At 35.7% G+C, this 24,354-nt stretch overlaps 1 protein-coding gene across 1 annotated transcript in view; it reads right to left on the bottom strand.

Annotated features, from left to right (window-relative positions):
* DPY19L2 (dpy-19 like 2) overlaps positions 1-24,354 on the bottom strand; it is a 93,526-nt gene that overhangs the window by 46,918 nt on the left and 22,254 nt on the right. Inside the window, exons 6-9 of the mRNA XM_052638961.1 lie at positions 22,617-22,710; positions 19,846-19,903; positions 17,277-17,368; positions 11,937-12,036 (exon numbers count right to left, since the gene is read on the bottom strand). Of these exons, the coding sequence (XP_052494921.1) occupies positions 11,937-12,036; positions 17,277-17,368; positions 19,846-19,903; positions 22,617-22,710 (344 nt within the window). The remainder of the gene's footprint in view (positions 1-11,936; positions 12,037-17,276; positions 17,369-19,845; positions 19,904-22,616; positions 22,711-24,354) is intronic.

Here is a 24,354-nt window from a genome sequence, read left to right as displayed (position 1 = left end):
AGAACATAAGAGATGTAAAACATACAGTGTAAAGATCATAATTTACATCTCAGAAAGGGTTGAGGGATTTATACTTAAAAGACATTATACCTGAGAAGTTCCCAAAATCTACAGAAAAAAAAAAAATCAAGCCCTGATTCATAAGTAACTCACAGCAAAGGCTAAATTATAACAAATAGAACCTAACCACACTTAGACATGTCGTAGTAAAAACTGCTTATAACCAAAGGCAAAGAGTAAACACTTAAATAGAGTATGAAACTGACTTTAAGACTTACTATAAAGTTTCTGTAATCAAGACATCATGGTACTGGAGAAAAAATAAACAAACTGACCAAAGGAATAAAATAGAGGGTTCCAAAACAGATCCACGCAATCACAGGCAACTGAGCTTTGACAACAGAGCAAAGGTAATTCAATGGAGAAATGACAGTCTTTTCAGTAAAATGTGCTGGAAGACTTGGACATGCATGTATTAAAAAAAAAATCTAGATCTATACATTACGTCTTTCAAAAACTGACATAAATTTATCTTAGATTTAAATGTAGAACACAGACTAAAAAACTTCTAAAAGATAATATAGGAGAAAGTCAAGGTGATCTTGTTTAAGGATGAGTTTTTAGATAGACAAGCACAAGCATGATTCATGGGAAAAAACTGATAAACAGAACTTCCTTAAAATTAAAAATTCCAGCTCCACAAAAGACACTATAAAAAAACTAAAAGACAAGCCAGGTGTTTTGACAAAATCATTACATAACTCATATCTAATAAAGGTCTAGCATATAAATACTAACAACTCTCAAAACTCAGAAATAAGAAAACAAATAACCCAATTTAAAAATGGGCAAAATATCAGAACAAATACCTAATCAAAGAAGATATGCAGAGGGCAAATAAGCACATATAAAGATGAGAAAGACAATACTACATTAGGGAACGGTGATTCAGAAAAACAAGATACTGCTACACACCTATTAGAGTGGCTGAAATTCAAAAACTTGACACAACTGGCAATTTCTTACAAAATCAATCTTACCATACAGTCCATCAATCACAATCCTGGGCACTTACCCAACTGAGCTGAAATCTTTTGCCCACACAAAAGTGTCACATGATTTTTTATAGAATCCCAAATCATGTTATTTGGTGACTAGTTATGATCTTTTCAAGAGGTGAAAGGATAAACAAACCGTGGTACATTCAGACAACAGAATATTATTCATCAGTGAAAAGAAACAAGCTATCATTTCATGAAAAAACATGAAGGAACCTAAAATACATATGGCTAAGTGAAAGAAGACAGTCTAAAAAAGTGACATGAGATGCGGTCCTAAGATGGTGGCGGAATAGGACAGGGAGACCACTTTCTCCCTCACAAATTCATCAAAAGAACATTTCAACACTGAGTAAATTTCACAAAACAACTTCTGAATGCTGGCAGAAGACATCAGGCACCCAGAAAAGCAGATCATTGTCTTCAAAAACAGTGAACCTCTCTGGGTGTCCCTCAATGTGGAGAAACTTTTCATCTTTAACCTAGATGTTTTATCATCGGTGCTGTATAGATAGAGAAGTCTTGAGGCTACTGTAAAATAAAACTGAAAACCAGAAGCAGGAGGCTTAAGTCCAAAGCCTGAGAACATCAGAGAACTCTTGAATCCAGGGAACATTAATCGATAGGAGCTCATCAAACGCCTCCATACCTACACTGAAACCAAGCACCACCCAAGGGCCAACAAGTTCCAGAGCAAGACATACCACGCAAATTCTCCAGCAACACAGGAACACACCCCTGAGCTTCAATATACAGGCAGCTCAAAGTTACTCCAAAACCACTGACATCTCATAACTCATTACTGGACACTTCATTGCACTCCAGAGAGAAGAAATCCAGCTCCACCCACCAGAACTCCAACACAAGCTTCCCTAACCAAGAAACCTTGACAAGCCACTGATACAACCCCACCCACAGCGAGGAAACTCCATATTAAAGAGAACTCCACAAATTCCCAGAATACAGAAAGGCCACCCCAAATGCAGCAATATAACCAAGATGAAGAGACAGAGGAATACCCAGCAGGTAAAGGAACAGGACAGATGCCCACCAAACCAAACAAAAGAGGAAGAGATAGGGAATCTACCTGATAGAGGATTCCAATTAATGATAGTGAAAATGATCCAAAATCTTGAAATCAAAATGGAATCACAGATAAATAGCCTGGAGACAAGGATTAAGAAAATGCAAGAAAGGTTTAACAAGGACCTAGAAGAAATAAAAAAAGTCAATATATAATGAATAATGCAATAAATGAGATCAGAAACACTCTGGAGGCAACAAATAGTAGAATAACTGGAGGCAGAAGATAGGATTAGTGAAATAGAAGACAGAATGGTAGAAATAAATGAATCAGAGAGGAAAAAAGAAAAACGAATTAAAAGAAATGAGGACAATCTCAGAGACCTCCAGGACAATATGAAACGCTCCAACATTCGAATCATAGGAGTCCCAGAAGAAGATAAAAAGAAAGACCATGAGAAAATCCTTGAGGAGATAATAGTTGAAAACTTCCCTAAAATGGGGAAGGAAATAATCACCCAAGTCCAAGAAACCCAGAGAGTCCCAAACAGGATCAAGGCGAAACACCCCAAGACACATATTAATCAAATTAACAAAGATGAAACACAAAGAACAAATATTAAAGGCAGCAAGGGAAAAACAACAAATAACACAAAAGGGGATTCCCATAATGATAACAGCTGATCTTTCAATAGAAACTCTTCAAGCCAGGAGGGAATGGCAAGACATACTTAAAGTGATGAAAGAAAATAACCTACAGCCCAGATTGCTGTACCCAGCAAGGATCTCATTCAAATATGAAGGAGAAATCAAAAGCTTTACAGACAAGCAAAAGCTGAGAGAATTCAGCACCACCAAACCAGCTCTCCAACAAATGCTAAAGGATATTCTCTAGACAGGAAACACAAAAAGGGCGTATAAACCTGAACCCAAAACAAAGTAAATGGCAACGGGATCATACTTATCAATAATTACCTTAAACGTAAATGGGTTGAATGCCCCAATCAAAAGGCAAAGACTGGCTGAATGGATACAAAAACAAGACCCCTATATATGCTGCCTACAAGAGACCCACCTCAAAACAAGGGACACATACAGACTGAAAGTGAAGGGCTGGAAAAAGATATTCCACGCAAATAGAGACCAAAAGAAAGCAGGAGTAGCACTACTCATATCCAATAAAATAGACTTTAAAACAAAGGCTGTGAAAAGAGACAAAGAAGGCCACTACAGAATGATCAAAGGATCAATCCAAGAAGAAGATATAACAATTATAAATATATATGCACTCAACATAGGAGCACCACAATATGTAAGACAAATGCTAACAAGTATGAAAGGGGAAATTAACAATAACAATAATAGTGCGAGACTTTAATACCCCCCTCACACCTATGGACAGATCAACTAAACAGAAAATTAACAAAGAAATGCAAACTTTAAATGATACAATAGACCAGTTAGACCTAATTGATATCTATAGGACATTTCACCCCAAAACAATGAATTTCACCTTTTTCTCAAGTGCTGATGAAACCTTCTCCAGGATAGATCACATCCTGGTCCATAAATCTAGCCTTAATAAATTCAAAAAAATTGAAATCATTCTAAGCATCTTTTCTGACCATCATGCGTTAAGATTAGATCTCAATTACAGGAGAAAAACTATTAAAAATTCCAACATATGGAGGCTGAACAATATGCTGCTGAATAACCAACAAATCACAGAATAAATCAAAAAAGAAATCAAAATATGCATAGAAACGAATGAAAATGAAAACACAACAACCCAAAACCTGTGGGACACTATAAAAGCAGTGCTAAGAGGAAAGTTCATAGCAACACAGGCATACCTCAAGAAACAAGAAAAAAGTCAAATAAATAACCTAACTCTACACCTAAAGAAACTAGAAAAGGAAGAAATGGAGAACCCCAGGGTTAGTAGAAGGAAAGAAATCTTAAAAATTAGGGCAGAAATAAATGCAAAAGAAACAAAAGAGATCATAGCAAAAATTAACAAAGCCAAAAGCTGGTTCTTTGAAAGGATAAATAAAATTGACAAACCATTAGCCAGAATCATCAAGAAACAAAGGGAGAAAAAAAATCAAATTAATTAGAAATGAAAATGGAGAGATCACAACAGATAATACAGACATACAAAGGATCATAAGAGACTACTATCAGCAATTATATGCCAATAAAATAGACAACGTGGAAGAAATGGACAAATTCTTAGAAAAGTACAACTTTCCAAAACTGAACCAGGAAGAAATAGAAAATCTTAACAGACCCATCACAAGCACGGAAATTGAAACTGTAATCAGAAATCTTCCAGCAAACAAAAGCCCAGGTCCAGACGGCTTCACAGCTGAATTCTACCAAAAATTTAGAGAAGAGCTAACACCTATCCTACTCAAACTCTTCCAGAAAATTGCAGAGGAAGGCAAACTTCCAAATTCATTCCATGAGGCCACCATCACCCTAATACCAAAACCTGACAAAGATGCCACAAAAAAAGAAAACTACAGGCCAATATCACTGATGAACATAGATGCATAAATCCTTAACAAAATTCTAGCAATCAGAATCCAACAACACATTAAAAAGATCATACACCATGACCAAGTGGGCTTTATCCCAGGGCTGCAAGGATTCTTCAATATCTGCAAATCAATCAATGTAATTCACCACATTAACAAATTGAGAAATAAAAACCATATGATTATCTCAATAGATGCAGAGAAAGCCTTTGACAAAATTTAACATCCATTTATGATAAAACCTCTCCAGAAAGCAGGAATAGAAGGAACATACCTCAACATAATAAAAGCTATATATGACAAACCCACAGCAAACATTATCCTCAATGGTGAAAAATTGAAAGCATTTCCCCTAAAGTCAGGAACAAGACAAGGGTGTCCACTTTCACCACTACTATTCAACATAGTTTGGAAGTTTTGGCCACAGCAATCAGAGCAGAAAAAGAAATAAAAGGATTCCAAATTGGAAAAGAAGTAAAACTCTCACTGTTTGCAGATGACATGATCCTCTACAGAGAAAACCCTAAAGACTCCACCAGAAAATTACTAGAGCTAATCAATGAATATAGTAAAATTGCAGGATATAAAATCAACACACAGAAATCCCTTGCATTCCTATACACTAATAATGAGAAAGTAGAAAAAGAAATTAAGGAAACAATTCCATTCACCATTGCAACGAGAAGAATAAAATACTTAGGAATATACCTACCTAAAGAAACTAAAGACCTATATAGAGAAAACTATAAAACACTGGTGAAGGAAATCAAAGAGGACACTAATAGATGGAGAAATATACCATGTTCACGGATCAGACAAATCAATATAGTGAAAATGAGTATACTACCCAAAGCAATCTACAGATTCAATGCAATCCCTATCAAGCTACCAGCAGTATTTTTCACAGAGCTAGAACAAATAATTTCACAATTTGTATGGAAATACAAAATACCTCGAATAGCCAAAGCAATCTTGAGAAAGAAGAATGGAATTGGAGGAATCAACCTGCCTGACTTCAGGCTCTACTACAAAGCCACAGTCATCAAGACAGTATGGTACTGGCATAAAGACAGAAATATAGATCAATGGAACAAAATAGAAAGCCCAGAGATAAATCCACACACCTATGGACACCTTATCTTCGACAAAGGAGGCAAGAATATACAATGGATTAAAGACAATCTCTTTTAACAAGTGGTGCTGGGAAAACTGGTCAATCACTTGTAAAAGAATGAAACTAGAACACTTTCTAACACCATACACAAAAAAAACTCAAAATGGATTAAGATTTAAATGTAAGACCAGAAACTATAAAACTCCTAGAGGAGAACATAGGCAAAACACTCTTTGACATAAATCACAGCAGGATCCTCTATGATGCACCTCCCAGAATATTGGAAATAAAAGCAAAAATAAACAAATGGGATCTAATTAAAATTAAAAGCTTCTGTACAACAAAGGAAACTATAAGCAAGGTGAAAAGACAGCCTTCTGAATGGGAGAAAATAATAGCAAATGAAGCAACTGACAAACAACTAATCTCAAAAATACACAAGCAACTTATGCAGCTCAATTCCAGATAAATAAGTGACCCAATCAAAAAATGGACCAAAGAACTAAATAGACATTTCTCCAAAGAAGACATACGGATGGCTAACAAACATATGAGAAGATGCTCAACATCACTCATTATCAGAGAAATGCAAATCAAGACCACAATGAGGTACCATTTCACACCAGTCAGAATGGCTGTGATCCAAAAGTCTACAAGCAATAAATGCTGGAGAGGGTGTGGAGAAAAGGGAACCCTCTTACACTGTTGGTGGGAATGCAAACTAGTACAGCCACTATGGAGAACAGTGTGTAGATTCCTTAAAAAACTGGAAATAGAACTGCCTTATGACCCAGCAATCCCACTGCTGGGCATACACACCAAGGAAACCAGAATTGAAAGAGACATGTGTACCCCAATGTTCATCACAGCACTGTTTATAATAGCCAGGATATGAAGCAACCTAGATGTCCATCAGCAGACGAATGGATAAGAAAGCTGTGGTACATATACACAATGGAGTATTACTCAGCCATTAAAAAGAATACATTTGAATCAGTTCTAATGAGGTGGATGAAACTGGAGCCTATTATATAGAGTGAAGTAAGCCAGAAAGAAGAACACCAATACAGTATACTAACACATATTATGGAATTTAGAAAGATGGTAATGATAACCATGTATGCAAGACAGCAAAAGAGACACAGATGTATAGAACAGACTTTTGGATTCTGTGGGAGAAGGAGAGGGTGGGATGATTTGGGAGAAGGCATTGAAACATGTATAATAATATGATATATGAAACAAATTGCCAGTCCAGGTTGGATGCATGAACAGGATGCTTGGGGCTGGTGCACTGGGATGACCCAGAGAGATGATATGGGGAGGCTGGTAGGACGGGGGTTCAGGATTGGGAACTCATGTACACCCATGGTGGATTCATGTCAATGTATGGCAAAACCAACACAGTATTGTAAAGCAAAATAATAATAATAATAATAAAATAAAATAAATTTTTAAAAATAAATAAATAAAAATAAAAAAGTGACATATGATTCTAACTATATGACATTTTATTCTGGCTGTATTTTATTTCATTAAAAATTGCAGAGCTCAACTGTGAATTACAGTATTAACATTTCTTGTATTTTAGATGACTGCATTCACAATAACAATTAAACTGGACCCAGGAATTCTTTTGTTTGGGCCTTTGAAAAGTCCCATGCAACTTAACATTCAGCAGTGATCAGATTATGGATTTGTTGCAGAAGTAGAACAATGATGGATAATTCATTTAAGAATTCCAAAGAGATTTTTATTTCAAGAAGTACCAGTTGGAGATGGTTGATGACTTCCAAGTAACAACCAATTTACCTGAATATAGTTTCCCTGAATTTTGCTTATAACTTAGTTGCTTGGAGCTTAAAGTACAGTTTTCTGGAAATGAGGCTATAAGTTCAAATCTAGTCAATGGATACCAGAGGGCCAATGCTATCTTCACCCCAAAGAAACGTACTTGCTGGTGGTGTGGGAAAAAAGGCAAGGACACAAATGTCTCAGCAAACCTCTTTTCAACACATTATCAAGTGCCTCATGGGGCAAGCTCAAGCAAGGCCATAGAACCTCAGAGTCACAGAATGCATAAATTGTTACAGGTTTATTCTATTGATCAACTACCCAGAACTCTATGATTCAACTTATCAAGAATTCAAAATTATTTTTGTGGAAACTCAATGAGCTACAAGAAAACACAGAAACACAATTCAATGAAATTAGGAAAACAGTATGTGAACAACATGAGAAGATTAACAAAGAGATAAAAATTATTTTAAAAAGAACCAAAGGAATTCTGGAACTGAAGAATCCAATCAATGAAATGAAAAATGCAACAGAGTATCAACATCAGAAGAGACCAAACAGCAGACAAAACAGCGAGTTAGACAGGAACTCCTGAAATACTCTATCAGGGGAGAGCAGAGGAAAAAGCAATGAAAAAACAGTGAAGAAAGCCTATGTGATCTATACGAAAACATCAGATGGTCAAACATCAGAATCACTGGAGTTTTATGAGAAGAGAAAGAGAAGAGGTAGGAAGTTTATTTAAAGAAATAACAGTTGAGAACTTCCATACCTACAAAGAAATCTGGACATTCAAGTTCACAAAGCTAATAAATCACCCCATCACTATGACTCAAAAAGACCTTCCCTAAAGCACACCATGATGAAACTGTCAAAAATCAGAGACAGAGAGAACCCCAAAAGCAGCAAAAGAAAAAAAGAAGTTGCTATTACACTATCAACTATCGAAATCAAAACAGTATGGTTCAGGAATAAATAATATACATACCAGCGGAACAGACTGAGTGGCCAGAAATAAACCCATGCATATACAGTCAACTAATATTTGACAAAGAAACCAAGAATACTTAGGGGGAAAGATAGTGTCTTAAATAAATGGTGGCAAGAAAACTGGATATTCACATAAAATTGGACTTTTATCCACATCATTCACAAAAAATAATTAAAATGGATTTTAAAGACTTAAATATAAAACCAGATGCCACAAAACTTTTAGAAGAAAACCTGGGGAATAAGCTCCCTGACCTTGGTCGTTTCAATGATCTTTTGGATTGTAACACCAAAAGCACAAGCAACAAAAGCAAAAATCAACAAGTGAAACTACATCAAACTAAAAAACCTCATGCACATCAAAAAAAATGAAAAGGCAACCTATTCAATAAGAGAAAATATCTGCAGAGCATATATTGGGTGAAAGATTAATATCCCAAATGCATAAAGAACTCTACAACTCAATAACAAAAAATGATTAAAAATTGGTAGAAGAAAAATGAATATTTTTTGAAAGAAGACATCCAAATGGCCAACAGGTACACAAAAAGACACTCAACATCACTAAGTATCAGGAAATGAAATCAAATCCTCTATGAGATATCTGCTCACACGTATTAGAATGGCTATAATCAAGAAGACAAAAGAAAACAAATGTTGGTGAGGATGTGGAGGAAAGGGAACACTCGTGATGCACTGTTGAGAAGTTCAGTCACTTAGTCGTGTCTGACTGTTTGCGATGCCATGGACTGCAGCACGCCAGGATTCCCTGTCCATTACCAACTCCCAGAGCCTGCTCAAACTCATGTCCATTGAGTCAGTGATGCCATCCAACCATCTCATCCTCTGTTGTCCCATTCTCCTGTCTTCAATCTTTCCCAGGATCAAGGTCTCTTCCAATGAGTCGGTTCTTCGCATCAGGTGGCCAAACTATCAGAGTTTCAGCTTCAGCATCAGTCCTTCCACTGAATATTCAGGACTGATTTCCTTTAGGATTAACTGGTTGTACTGCATGCTCTGTTAGTAGAAATGTAAACTGGTGGAGCCATTATGGAAAACATTATGGAGGTTCCTCAAAAAATTTAAAATACAGCTACCATACGAGCCAGCAATCCCACTTCTGGTACATATTCCAAAGGAAATGAAAACAGAATATTGAAGACATCCCTGCACATCTATATTCACAATAGCCAAGGTATGAAAACAACCTAAATGTCCATCAATAGATGAATGGATAAAGAAGAAGTGTATACACACACACACTATGGAGTAATACTCAACCATGAGAAAGAAGGAAATCCTGACATTTGCGACAACACAGATGAACCTTGAGGGCATTATACTAAGTGAGAGAATTCAGATAAAGACTAGGTTGGCCAAAAAGTTTGTTTGGTTTCTGGTAACTTCTCACAGGAGAAAAAACAAACAAATTTTCTGGCCAACTCAACACTTTGTATCACCTTATATGGAATCTAAAAAAGCCAAACTTGTCAAAATAGAGAGTAGAATGTTGATTGGGGGCTTGGGGGTAGGGGAATGAGGGAGATGTTGGACAAAGCGTATAAATTTGCAACTAGAAGATGAATCGCGGAGTCAGACACAACTGAGCGAGACTGAACTGAGAAGATGAATAAGTCCTGGAGATCTAATGTACTGCATAGTTATTACACTCAGTACTATACTAGATAAGTCACAGTTGCTAAGAGACTAGATCTTAAATGTTCTCACCACAAAAATGAAATAATAATTATGTGACTTGATAGAGGTGTTAACACTATGATACTATTCAGGTGATAATCATATTGTAATACAATAATGTATCAAATCAACACACTGTACACTTTACAAAATGTTAATAATAGCTCAATAAAAAATTTAAAAAAAAAGTCTAGTTCATCTTTTGAATGGATAAAAAATCATTAAGGCAATATCAAAACTACCCAAGGAACTAAACAGTTTCATCAGCACCACTAAATTAATACATTTGCTTGCAAGGAAATGATGTACACTAGAAATCTATTCTACTATGTTGGCATATGCAAATAATGAAAACCATAGAAACTCCGTGTTATTAATAGTTCTAGATCAAATATAAGGAAGTAAGGCAGAGTGAATATTCTAAATATGCTTTAGACATGTGGCATAAACTAAATTGAGATTATAACTTCATTTTTTATAGACAATTCCACATACAAAAGATTCTTGGCAGAATTTCTCACTGCCAATAAAGAATATCATTACACAGTACCAGTGTTTGTTAGTTAAGTGGAAAGGAGTTCTAAAAAAATTCATAGTAGGAAATTTCATCAAAATTGATCTTATACTCTGCTTCCCTGGTGGCTCAGATGGTAAAGAATCTGACCACAGTGTGGAAGAACCAGGTTTGATCCCTGGGTCAGGAAGATACCCCAGAGTAGGAAATAGCAACCCACTCCAGTATGCTTGGCTGGAAAATTCCATAGACAGAGGATCCCGGTGGGCTATAGTCCATGGGGCCAGAAATAGTTGGCAACTGACCACCTGATGCGAAGAGCTAACTCATTTGAAAAGACCCTGATGCAGGAGATTGAGGGCAGGAGGAGAAGGGGACAACAGAGGATGAGATGGTTGGATGGCATCACTGACTCAATGGACATGAGTTTGGGTAAACTCCGGGAGTTGGTGATGGACCGAGAGGCCTGGTGTGCTGCGGTCCATGGGGTCCAAAGAGTTGGACATGACTGAGCACCTGAACTGAACTGAGTGACAAACACTTTCACTTTCTGTTTCCCCAGCTCAGTTTCTTGTCATTAATTACTTAGTTGTTTGGGGTAACAGGATATGGTCTCAGTTTACTCCATAATATCAAGATTAAAGCTCTGAGAAATGATTCTGCTCTTCAGACAAAACAGCCAACATTTAGCTGAATAGAAGCAGAAATCTCCTAGCATGAAGAGTTTAAGTGGTCCTTATCATGTTATGCAGGTTGGCACCTAAAATGATTACTCAGGCAAAAGGAGACTCTACAGATAGAATTACAGAGATCACCTCAAATACCAATAGGAAAAATTATGGATTGAAATAAGAGCAAAAACCCTGTTTTACAGGTTGACCTTTAATATCTGCCTAACCAACACATGAACAGAAGGTAGGATTACATAATTTTTAAAAAATCAAACATGTATGTCAACTTTATAATCATTCAATATTTTGAAAATCTATTAGGACACAAATATAATCATATTTAAAATTTCTCCAAAATGATAAAGAACATTTAAAAAAGAATGCATGTATGTGTATAACTGAGTCACTCTGCTGTATAGCAGAAATTAGCACAGAACTGTAAATCAACTATACTTCAACAAAAAAATTTTTTCAATGGAAACAACCAAGTATATCTTGCATTCAGCTTAAATAAGTTTAAAATCATCTTACCTGTGTAAAAAGTATAAACTGAGCAAATTGCCAGGGAAGCATAAAAGCAACATTGGAAAGGCAGAGTGCAATAAAGTGCCTTCTACTATTGTTCGTGGTCCTTAATGAAGAGAATTGACACCAATAAGTTTTACTATATATAAAAGTAGCCTATCATTGAACTGAAAGACTGGTTGCAAAATGTTAAAATCTAATGATCCCCTTACCTTTGATGTAAGATAACAAAATACAGTTAACTTTTAAAAGCACATTAAAAAGAACAAAATATTTGAATTATAAAAATGCTTATAATAAAACAATCAAGATTAGAGCTTTAAATAAGACATTGTATCTAGTTTACCAGTAAGTATTTTAAACATATAGCACAATAATTAGTCATTATTTTTTAATTAACTTTTAATAGAGTATAATCCATAAAAATAATGAATCACACTTCTGTATACCTAAAACTAATATAATACTGTAAAACAACTATATTCAACTAAAACTTTTATTTTCCTTTAACGATGCATGACATTAGACATTTAATACTCCAGCAAGAAGGTCAGAAAATAGAATGTGAACTGACTTTGCATACCTTGAGATATTTATATTATAGTAGCTTTCATATACCACCACTTTTAAGTTTTGAAAAATATTAAGCGCTGGTGAAATTATAAGCTAACAACTAAGAGAGAAATTTAAAGGTCATTTTCAATGATGACTTCAAAGGAATGATTCTGGAATACAGTTAATCTAATGCATATTGAAATTTAAACTGTCCATTTTTCAATTATGAGATATATCAGTAACCAATACCTTTTACCATATAAGACATTAGTATCTTTTAGAATATGAAAAAAGGAAATGCAAACATTTTGTGTAAACTATAAAACTCTGTTATTTTTCTAAAGGTGATACACTGTTATAATATGGTACATAAATTTTCAAAAGTAAAAATTGTAATGATCATACTGTTTAGTAATATATCACAAAATATATTAAGTACTCAATTATGGTTACAAAATAAAAATTATTTTTGACTAAAGTCCATCCTAAAGGAAATCGGTCCTGAATATTCATTGGAAGGAATGATGCTGAAGCTGAAACTCCAATACTTTGGCCACCTGATGCAAAGAGCTCACTCATTTGAAAAGACCCTGATTCTGGGAAAGATTGAAGGTGGGAGGAGAAGGGGATGACAGAGGATGAGATGGTTGGATGGCATCACCGACTCAATGGACATGAGTTTGAGTAAGCTCTGGAAGCTGGTGATGGACAGGGAGGCTTGGCGAGCTGTAGTCCATGGGGTCACAAAGAGTCGGACACAACTCAGTAACTAAACTGAACTGAACTGAAAGTATGGAGTATAACACATGCATTCAAGCATACAATGCTAAGTGTCCTAATTCACTTATTTCCTTCCATGAAATCTCTGCGTGGCCAGACTAATATCACTTCAAAAAATTTAAACAAATAGAAAATAAATGGGTAAAAATTAGATTTCCAAATCCAAATTCAATCTAAAAAAAACCTTTCCTATAGGTAAGGTAGTCTGCACCTTTTTAGAGGTTGTTACTACCCCAGTTTCCCTTTATATATCTTCTTTAAGTGAACACATAAGGGGCTTTAAACGGCTACAAGACAGTGTGCTAAGTGCTCCATGGTTAAAGACATAAATGTAGCATGGTCTCTGTTTTCAGTGGCCTTTTACTATATTAAGTGTATATTCAGACATTTGTGCATGTGTGCTGTATTAACAAATTTATGGTTTTCAGAAAGAAAGAAGATGTACACAAATGATCTTAATATAGGCAAAATCTGAAGGGTACTAATAAGTAATCACTAATAATGATCACTCTCCCATTTCTCTGGGAGTTTGGAGGGGACAGTGATCACTATTTGATTCAGTGATAGATCTCAATAACATTCTATGAAACCTATCTATGTGATAAAGTTATTTATAGCATTCTACTATTTATGCTTCTGATGTTGTTGCTCAGACTTTTAAATTTTCTGACATGCTTATAAAGTTAATCCCAAACAAAATATATGTGCAGGGAAAAAAGCTGAGATGAATCCTTGGTTAAACCTCTAAAATATCTGTAGTTCAGAAATATTAATAGACATATGAACACAGATACTCCTATGTAACTCAGCATTTCTCAAATTCATTTGTGCATCAAACACTTATTTCATGCTTCATCAAACCACAGATTGGAAAACAGTGAGTCAGAATACAAGAGGACTGAGGGGAAAAAGTATTAGCTTCTCAAAACCCTTTGAATCTTTCTTGTTGTTCAGCAGCTATGTCATGTTTGACTCTTTGTGACCCCATGGATTGCAGCTTGTGAGGCCTCCCTGACTCTCACTATCTTCTGGAGTTTGCCCAAGTTCACGTCCACTGAACGAATTGGTGCTGCCATCCATTTCATCCTCTGTCGCCCTCTTCTCCTTTTGCCTTCAATCTTTCCTAGCATCAGGGTCTTTTCCAAAGTCTGCTCTTTTCACCAGGTGGCCAAAGTACTGGAGCTTCAGCTTCAGCATCAGTCCCTCCAATGAGTTTTCAGGATTGATGTCCTTTAGGATTGACTGGTTTGATCTCCTTGCTATCCAAGGGACTCTCGGGAGTCTTCTCTAATACCACAGTTGAAAAGCATAGTATTGTAAAGAAAAATAAAGTAAAAAATAAAAATTAAAAAAAAAAACTAGGAATAAAACTAAAAAAAAAAAACAAACCAGCATCATATCTTTGGCGCTCTGCCTTCCTTATGGTCCAGCTCTCATATCTGCACATGACAATTGGAAAGAACATTGCTTTGACTATATGGACCTTTGTCAGCACAGTGATATCTTTGCTTTTTCATACACTGTCTAGATTTGTCATAACTTTCCTTCCAAGAAGCAAGCTTCTTCTAATTTCAAGGCTGCAGTCATCATCTGCAGTGATTTTAGGGCCCAAGAAGAGGAAAATTTGCCACTGCTTCCACTTTTCCCCCTTCTCTTTGTCATGAAGTGATGGGACCAGATGCCATGACCTTGGGGTTTTTTTCCAAATGCTGAGTGTTAAGCCAGTTTTTTCACTCTCCTCTTTCACCCTCATCAAGAGGCTCTTTAGTTCGTCTTCACTTTCTGCCATTAGAGTGGTATCACCTGCTTATATGAGGCTGTGAGTATTTCTCCCGGCAATCTTGATTCCAGCTTGTAACTCATCCAGCCCAGCATTTTCCATGATGTACTCTGCACATAAGTTAAATAAGCAGGGTGACAATATGCAGACTTGTCATACTCCTTTACTAATTTTTAACCAGTCAGTTTTTCTATGTAAGGTTCTAACTGTTGTAGGTTTCTCAAGAGACAAGTAAGATGGTCTGGTATTCCCATATGTTTAAGAATTTTCCAGTTTTTTTAGACCCACACAATCAAAAGTTTTAGCGTAGTCAATGAAACAGAAGTACATGGTTTTCTGGAATTCCCTTGCTTTCTCCATGATCCAATGAATGTTGGTAATTCGATCTCTGGTTCCTTTGCCTTTTCTAAACCCAGCTTGTACATCTGGAAGTTCTCAATGCATGTACTGATGAAGCCTACCTTGAAGGATTTTGAGTATAAGCTTACTATCATGGAAAGTGAGCACAGTTGTCCAGTAGTTCAAACATTTTTCAGCACAGACCTTCTTTGGAATTGGGATGAAGACTTACTCTTCTAGTCTGGTGGCCACTGTTGGGTTTTCCAAATTTGCTGACATATTGAGTGCAGTAGTTCAACAGCCTTATCTTTTAGGATTTGAAATAGTTCAGCTGGAATTCCATCATCTCCACTAGCTTTATGAGTAGTGTCCAACTACTCAGTCATGTCCAACTCTTTGTGACCCCATGGAATTCTCTAGGCCAGAATACTAGAGTGGGTAGCCTTTCCCTTCTCCAGGGGATCTTCCTGACCCAGGAATAGAACTGGGGTCTCCTGCATTGCAGGTGGATTCTTTACCAGCTGAGCTATCAGGGAAGCCCCTTATTGGTAGCAATGCTTCCTAAAGCCCACTTGACTTCACACTCTAGGATGTCTGGCTCTAGGTGAATGACCACGGCATCATGGGTATCTGGGTCATTAAGACCTTTTTTGTACAGTTCTTGCCACCACCTCTTCTTAATCTCTTCTGACTCTGTTAGGTCTTTACCATTTCTGTCCTTTATCATGCTCATCCTTGGATGAAATGTTCCTTTGATATCTTCAATTTTTTTTTGACAAAATCTCCAGTCTTTCCCATTCTATTGTTTTCTTCTATTTTTTTGCATTGTTCATTGAAGAGGCTTTTTGTCTCTCCCTGCTATTCTTTGGAACTCTGCATTCAGTTGGGTATATCTTTCCCTATCTCCCTTGCTTTCTGCTTCTCTTTTTCCTTCAGCTATTTGTAAAGCCTCCTCAGACTGCCACTTTGCCTTCTTGCATTTCTTTTTCTTTGGGATGGTTTTGGTCACTGTCTCCTGTATGAACTGCTGTCCATAGTCCTTCAGGCACTCTGTTCAGTAGATCTAAACCCTTGAATCTATTCGTCATCTCCACTGTACAATTATAAGGGATTGGATTTAGGTCATACCTGAATAACCTAGTAGTTTTGCCAACTTTCTTTAGCTAAAGGCTGAATTTTCCTATAAGCAGCTGATGATCTGAGCCACAGTCAGCTCCAGGTGTTGTTTTTGCTGACTGTATAGAACTTCTCGATCTTCAGCTGCAAAGAATACAATCAATCTGATTTTGGTATTGACCATTTAGTGATGTCCATGTGTAGAGTCATCTCTTGTTTTGTTGGAAAAGGGTGTTTGCTATCACCAGTGCATTCTCTTGGCAGAATTCCGTTAGACTTTGCCCTGCTGCTTCACTTTGTGCTGCAAGGCCAAACTTGCCTGTTATCCTAGGTATCTCTTGACTTCTTACTTTTGCATTCCAATCCCCTATGATGAAAAGGACATCTTTTATGTTGTTAGTTCTAGAAGGCCTTGTAGGTCTTCATAGAACTGGTCAACTTCAGCTTCTTCAGCATCAGTGGTTGGGATGTAGACTCGGATTACTGTGATGCTGAATGGATTACTGTGATACTTGAAACTTAACCAAATATATATGATCACAAACACATTGGTTTATTAAAACATAATGTAATTATCTAAAATCTGTAGCCTAAACCATTTTAAGTGGAAAGCAATTTTTTTACATAGTGATTTTAGATTTTTTTTTAAACTGGACACAATTTAACTTTGAATAATATTTAAAAACTGAACCTAAATTTAGTAACTATAACAATAGGTTGAAGCAATTCTGAGAAACTCATAATTTATCTAGATTTGTTTTACAAATTAAAATTACCTGAGAATCACCGTTAAGATGTACATCTGAAGTACAAGAAATGGATATGAAAAACTTTCCCGGAGAGGTGGTGTCCACATCACCCGAGTAGCCTGAAATCAATAAAATGCTTACTTTACTCTATGTTCCATTGCAATAAACATCATTAACTTAATAATCATGGGTTGGTTGGCCTTGGCTGGTCTTAGTAATTTTTGTATTAGGCTTATTTATTTCTGAATACCTGTATGGCTTCTCAGTTTTTGGAGTACTCTTATAGGACATAGTCATTAGGTAGAGAGCCATTAACTACCAAGTCCAGAAACAAGTGAAAGATAGATCAGGTCAAATGTAAGGACACCCAAAGGACAAAGAAGATGATAGGGTTAGGAGCAGTGAGGATTCTGGGAACAACAAACCAGATCCACACTCTAGCTCTGTAGTAATAACTGTGGCACCCCATGGCTTTGGGACTTATGCATGCTCAGAAAAAAATAAACAAATGTCACCTAGGGCATTCACAAACACCAAGAGTTTGTACATGACAAATATAATGAGTACAGACATACGCTATAAATAATTAAGATTGCCTTGAATTTGTGAAATATACCTTTGGAAGAGTTAACTGCAAACTTCTAAAAACAAAGAGTATTTGGGAATCACTGATATGATGTTTATAAGTATAATTATCAATAAATTTCATAGTCTTTAAAACTATTTTCAAGACAAATGGGACTATGATCTCATGGACTATAGCCAGTCAGGCTCCTCTGTCCATGGAACTCTGCAGGCAAGAATACTGGAGTGGGTAGTCATTCTCTTCTCCAGAAAATCTTCCTAACCCAGGGGTTGAACTGGGGTCTCCTGCACAGCAGGCAGATTCATTACCATCTGGGCCACCAGGTAAACCCAGATAAATGGATAGGAATATTACAAAATTTTATATCAAGAATTCTGAAATTCTAGAAAAGAATCTAAACTCTTATAACCTTGCAAGAGTCTTAAAATTCATTGCTCTTCCTACAGGAAACTAAACTGTAAACCTTGGAAGATGAATTACACACAATATGTAGAAGAAGATTAAAACATAATGCATACTCAAAAGAAAAGCCTTGTCTTTGCATAAAGACAAGACACATCTTTTTGTATAACACATTGTTGACTGACAATATATTTAAGTTAATATATTTAAGATATTTATGTATAATTTTATGATTCCCTTCCCAGGTGGCGCTAGTGGGAAACAACCTGCCTGTCAGTGCAGGAGCTGTGAGACACAGGTTCGATCCTTAAGTCGGGAAGTTCCCCTGGAGGAAGGCACGGCAACCTACTCCAGTACTCTTGCCTGGAGAATCCCATGGACAGAGGAGGCTGGCAGACTACAGTCCATAGGGTCACACAGAGTTGGACATGACTGAAGCAACTTAGCACACATTTGTCTAATTGATTTTTTAAAAAATAACCATAACACATATATATGGAATTTAGAAATATGGTAATGATGACTCTGTATGCAAGGCAGCAAAAGAGACACAGGTGTGTAGAGCGGACTTTTGGACTCTGAGGGAGAGGAAGAGGGTGGGATGATTTGGGAGAATGGCATTGAAACATGTATACTATCATGTAAGAAACGGATCGCCAGTCTATGTTCGATGCAGGATACAGGATGCTTGGGGCTGGTGCATGGGGATGATCCAGAGAGATGATATGGGGTGGGAGGTGGGAGGGGGGCTCATGTTTGGGAACTCATGTACACCCGTGGCAGATTCATGTCAATGTATGGCAAAACCAAAACAGTATTGTAAAGTAAAATAAAGTAAAAATTAAAATTAAAAAAAAATAACCATGTATCTACTTTTCCCAACGTAATGAATAGAGACTTCTACCCGATATAATCTCTGCCATAAGATATGACATATTTTGATTTCAAAAACTAGCAGTCAAGATTCTTCCACTTTTCACTCCCAAAACCTCAGCATCTAACACAGAACCTGGCACACATTTTGTACTTGTTTTGTTGAATGAATCTATCATATTCTAAATAAGTTTTCATGAGCTCTTTTTAGGTGAATCCTGTTTTGGTGGACTGAGTTACCAAGTTAATTTCTGTTTTGAATTCAGCTTGTGTTATTAAAAGGATCATGATGTAATAGAAGTGAGGTTTTAGAGCCAGAGAGAAGGATAAGACGAAACCCAGCTTCATCATGGAGTCAATCAGGAATCTTGACTTTGTAATTTAACCGCTCCAAATTTCTATTTCATATCTTCTACTATGAAGATATCAACCACCTCTCTAAAAAGTCTGATGGAAGTATATGAGATAATGTATATAAGGTGCCTGAACTCAACAAGTATAATATTTCCTTTTTCTACAAAATATATATAACACATATACATGCTAAAAACCAGGCAAGATATTTTACATCATATATTCTAATGACTATGTAAAAAAGTGGATCAACATGATTAAAAAACAACTTACAACATAAGGTTCTTTAAAATATTGCAAAGTCCTAAGTAAGATACAATTAAATACTGCTTTAATATACTGCCCCTTTTATTTCTAAAAATTATTGCCTAGAAAACAAACCTCTCCATGGTTGAAAAAGTAGCATACGACTGTAATTATACCTCCAAGTTGAGTCCCACTGTAAAAAAAAATATATATATATATATATACAATCAAAATTCATGTAAAATATAGTGACTTTTTCACAAAATTATTTTAGATTTTAAAATGCCACAATACTAAACCATATAAAATAACAATAAAAATTGCAAAAGTACTCATGTAGTTGATGTTTTACTCTTGAATGTATAAGGATCCAAAGTATAAACATAAAGTAGTCTGAATCTTACAATTTATTGTATTTAAAATATTTTCTAAGTATATTAGATGTGAACATAAAATATTTTTTAACACAGGCCAGCATTTTAGAGTATATATACTCCATTCTTGAATATTCTGAGTGGAGGAAAATTTTTGTCATCAAATTGGATATCAGTGACTGAAAGATGAAGAGTCTAACAGTTTCATTTAGCAGTAACTGAACCATCTAAACTACTACAAATATTCTCTTGCTGAGTCCCAACGAACAACATTGTAGAATATAAAACTCAGATCAAGGACGCCTGATCATTATCAAAGATTAAGAACCATTTCTTAAGGTTGCCTTTCTTTAAAGTATTGTTCATCATTATACACACATCTTCACACTCAGAAGACAAATACTGGTTGAAAGACTGAAAAAAGGGAAGAATGAGTTCAACAAAACAAGCAGAGGAAAGCCAGTTGGAAGTAATTTACCTTGAAGATATTTTCACTAAGGGGAATTCAAAGGGCACACTTTGGAGAAGGAATTGAGAGGAAGAAGGTATGAGAAGCAAGAATAAATGCTGCATATAGTAACTAGGAACAAGTAGATAAATCTAAAGAAGACTTGGCAACATAGAAGAAACAGTGGTGACTACTGTGGAGGGGTACTAGAAGTACTTAACTACTAATTATTATAGTTAGAATAATTATAAGATGCTAGGAACTGTTTTCAAGTACACTGTTCTAAACTCCTTGTATTGATCAAAAAGAGAAAGAAAGATATCAATCAATTTTAGACTTGGTCAAGTTAAATATGCATGTTAAAGTTTTATCTTTAGCCCCCAAAAGAACAGAAACAGAATACCGTGTCCCAAGTTAGTGCCCAGAGGGGAGAGTAGACATGGTTAAGGAATAGAAAACTTCTCCCCAAGCCCCTGTTTCTTTTGTTCCTCATATGCCATAGTTTCTAGTCTCCTCACAATTTTGGTGACACTTTTATAGTCAGCATATGTTATATCTTGATATTCTTCTTGAAGACTGGAGCTTAATAAAGTATTGATATCCTGGAACTGTGTAACTAATTTAAAGAAGACTGTAGCTTTCCTCATGAGTAGCTTTCCTAATGAAAAATACTAATTTTTAAAATGTCTTGGTCTAGTGTAAAATTTTCCATATTTGAAAAAAGCATAATAAATACAAACTATTGTTTAAAATAGAACATCTTAAAGCCTGTTAGCACAATCTAAAAGCAATTCTTTTCCCTCAAAATACTGATGAGTTTATATATTTTTTCTATATAGCATACATATGGAAAAGTGCGTTAAGATTTTCCGATAGTTTACAGAACACTTATAAAGTGGATATTCTTTTAACCACCATATGTCACTGAAACAGAAAACAGATCACATCCTGACGCCTCACATGCCATCCCTTGAGACAGGAACTATCCCGAGCTTTGTAATTATCAACATAACTGCTTCTATACACATCATGCTATCATTTACTTTCACCTGTATTCGAACTTTGTACAAATATAATTTTGCAGTATTTTCAGATTTTGTCCCTGCTTTGATTCATTCAACATTATATTTGTAAGATTTTTTCCACATTGATGCTGGTACCTATAGTTCATTTATTCTCACTGTTTATAATATTTCCCTATACTAATCAACTTAAAAGTGTACATTTCTCTGTGGAGGGATGTTTAAGTTGTTTCTAGTTTGGAGTTACTACAATGATGTTATGTTATTGTACATACTTTCTGGTGTACATGTAGAAGAGTTTTTTAGGCATATTTACTTCAAACTGGAATTGCTGAATTATAAGGTGTATACATCTTCAAGTTACTAGATAATGCACAATGTTTTTCCAAAATAGTTGTACTAATTTATATGTCCACCAGCCACGGATAAAAGTTCCTGTTGTCAATTTTCCCAACCCAGGGATCGAACCCAGGTCTCCTGCTTTGCAGGCAGATTCTTTACCATCTGAGCCAGCAGAGAAGCCCTTTGTCAACCTAGTAGATGTGAGATAGTATCTCACTGTGGTTAAAATGAGTATTTTCCTGATAATTAATATGGTGATCAATTTTATATACATTTGTTGGCAATCTGGAACTCTTCTGGAAAATGTCTTTTCACATTTTTTCCAATTTTCAATTGGGTGGTCTTATTTTGTCTACCTCCTAGACAATAAATTCCATAAGGACAGGGATTATTTGTTTTTGTATTCCTAGCTCCTATAGAATAGTGCTCTCAGTCACAGTAGGCATCTAATAATAACTGTCAAATTAATGAGCATAAGTTTGGATACCACATCCATAAGTCTGGATTACCCTACAAGGATAAAAAGGAGGCCTTTTAATATTTTAAAGATTTTATTTTAGTGACTAGCTCTAGTTTGAGGCTGCATATTTGGCTAAGCTTTTGAAAAAAAAAAATCTAAATGTTTCCATCTTAGTCAATTAATCTTGTTAATTATCCTTTTAATTTAATCAACAAATGTCAGAAAGTCCACCGAAATGTCTTTTAATACAGTAATCTTACCTCAGGTAAGCACCATACATGAAGAACAATCCCATCATTATTCCATTTAAAATAAAAATCACACCAACATAAAAGCAAGCAGGGTCTCCCAATCCTTTAAAAAAACACAGATTATTAAGTATTTAATGAGTAAATGACTATATAGCAATTGAGCATAATTATCTCAGTGGTTTGTAATCAAGAGCTCATGAATTAGCTAAAAGCTTTGTGGCTCAGACTGCTGCTCTGTTTAATAGTTACATTAGTACTTTCCCCATACATGAGGTATTATTGGTTACATTTGCATTTTTCTCCACCGAAGTATTATCATACTGTAATGATTAGTTGGTGCTTCATTTTATTTAGGTGATGCTCCTATGAACTTTTTGTAGAGTTACTTGATAAATCACAAGACAAAATCCACTACATTAATTTTATCCTGGATGACTCAGATATGGCCCCTGACCTTAAGGCACAGCTTTAGTCTATAGAAGATAAACTGGTCCATTACTATGTAAAGCCAGGACCATAATATTTAATACATTCCATGTATAAATACCATGTACATGTGATATATTGACACAGACATAATCTACTAGGTGCTTTTTCACTATTATCTCACATAATACTCAGAACAAATCTTTGAAATTACCTGGTGTGAAAATAAGCTTTTCAATGGTTGAGAAAACAACACAGAAAACTTAACCTGCCAAAAGTTATTTAGGTGTAACTGGTGGAGGCAGGATTTGAGGGCTAGCCTTTCTGATTTCTTCTACTTCTCTGATCATTCCTTTTCAGTCTGTCCTAATAATTCCTCTTCCTGTACACACCCTCCTTCAATGTTGGCCTACTTTAGGATCTGTCATATGCCCTCTTCTTTTCTAAGTCTGCATGTTCTCCTTAAGGAAATTCTTTGACTTCCGTGGTTCCAATTACCATCTACATACAGATGATGCCAAGTCTACATTCAAATGAGAACTTTCTTATTCCTGTATGTATGTACATAGGTAGCCACTTGACATCTCTACTTTGGAATCTCTCAGATACTTCAAGTTAATGAACCAATTCAAACCTGCTACTTTTATAATGTTTCTTACCATTTTGAATGGAGGGATTCAATTACTTAAGCCAGAAACCCAGCAATATTACATAAACCCAGCCTCTTTCCTCTTTCCCATCAATCATCAAATCCTTTCATTTCTGCTTTATACTCTCTCTCAAATCCATTCATTTTCCAGTTATCTTTCCTTTAATCACTTGCTGAGAGCAAAATAGTTTCCTACCTGGACTCACTGAATTCACTTTTGTCCTTTACTAATTATCTTTTCCATGTAATTGCCAAAATCATGTTTTAAAAATAAAAATGTCAAAAATCTTCAATGAATACATATAATATCCTTAGCCAGTAAATGGTTCTTCCTTATCTGACCCTTGTTTACATTCCAAACATCATTTCACACCATGTTTTCTTCTCTAACTGCTCCAGGAAGTCTAGCTTTCTTTCAATTCTCTCTTGCTTCAGAACTTTGGAATATGCTGGTCCTTGTTCTGGAAACACTTCTCTTATCCTCAGCAATTTTATTTTCCTGTTTGTAATATCCACCACAGTTGTACCTGCTAACATCCCTCTTATGCTGTAAAATCTATGCTGGTAAGGCCCCATGTTTACCAGATTTATCTTAGGATCCCAAGTGCCAATACTAACCTATCACTTGAAAGTGAAAGTTAAGTCGCTCAGTCGTGTCTGACTCTTTGCGAC

This window comes from Budorcas taxicolor, chromosome 4 (assembly GCF_023091745.1).
Source record: "Budorcas taxicolor isolate Tak-1 chromosome 4, Takin1.1, whole genome shotgun sequence".
NCBI lineage: Eukaryota > Metazoa > Chordata > Mammalia > Artiodactyla > Bovidae > Budorcas > Budorcas taxicolor.
This window is presented reverse-complemented; position numbering and strand designations above follow the sequence as displayed.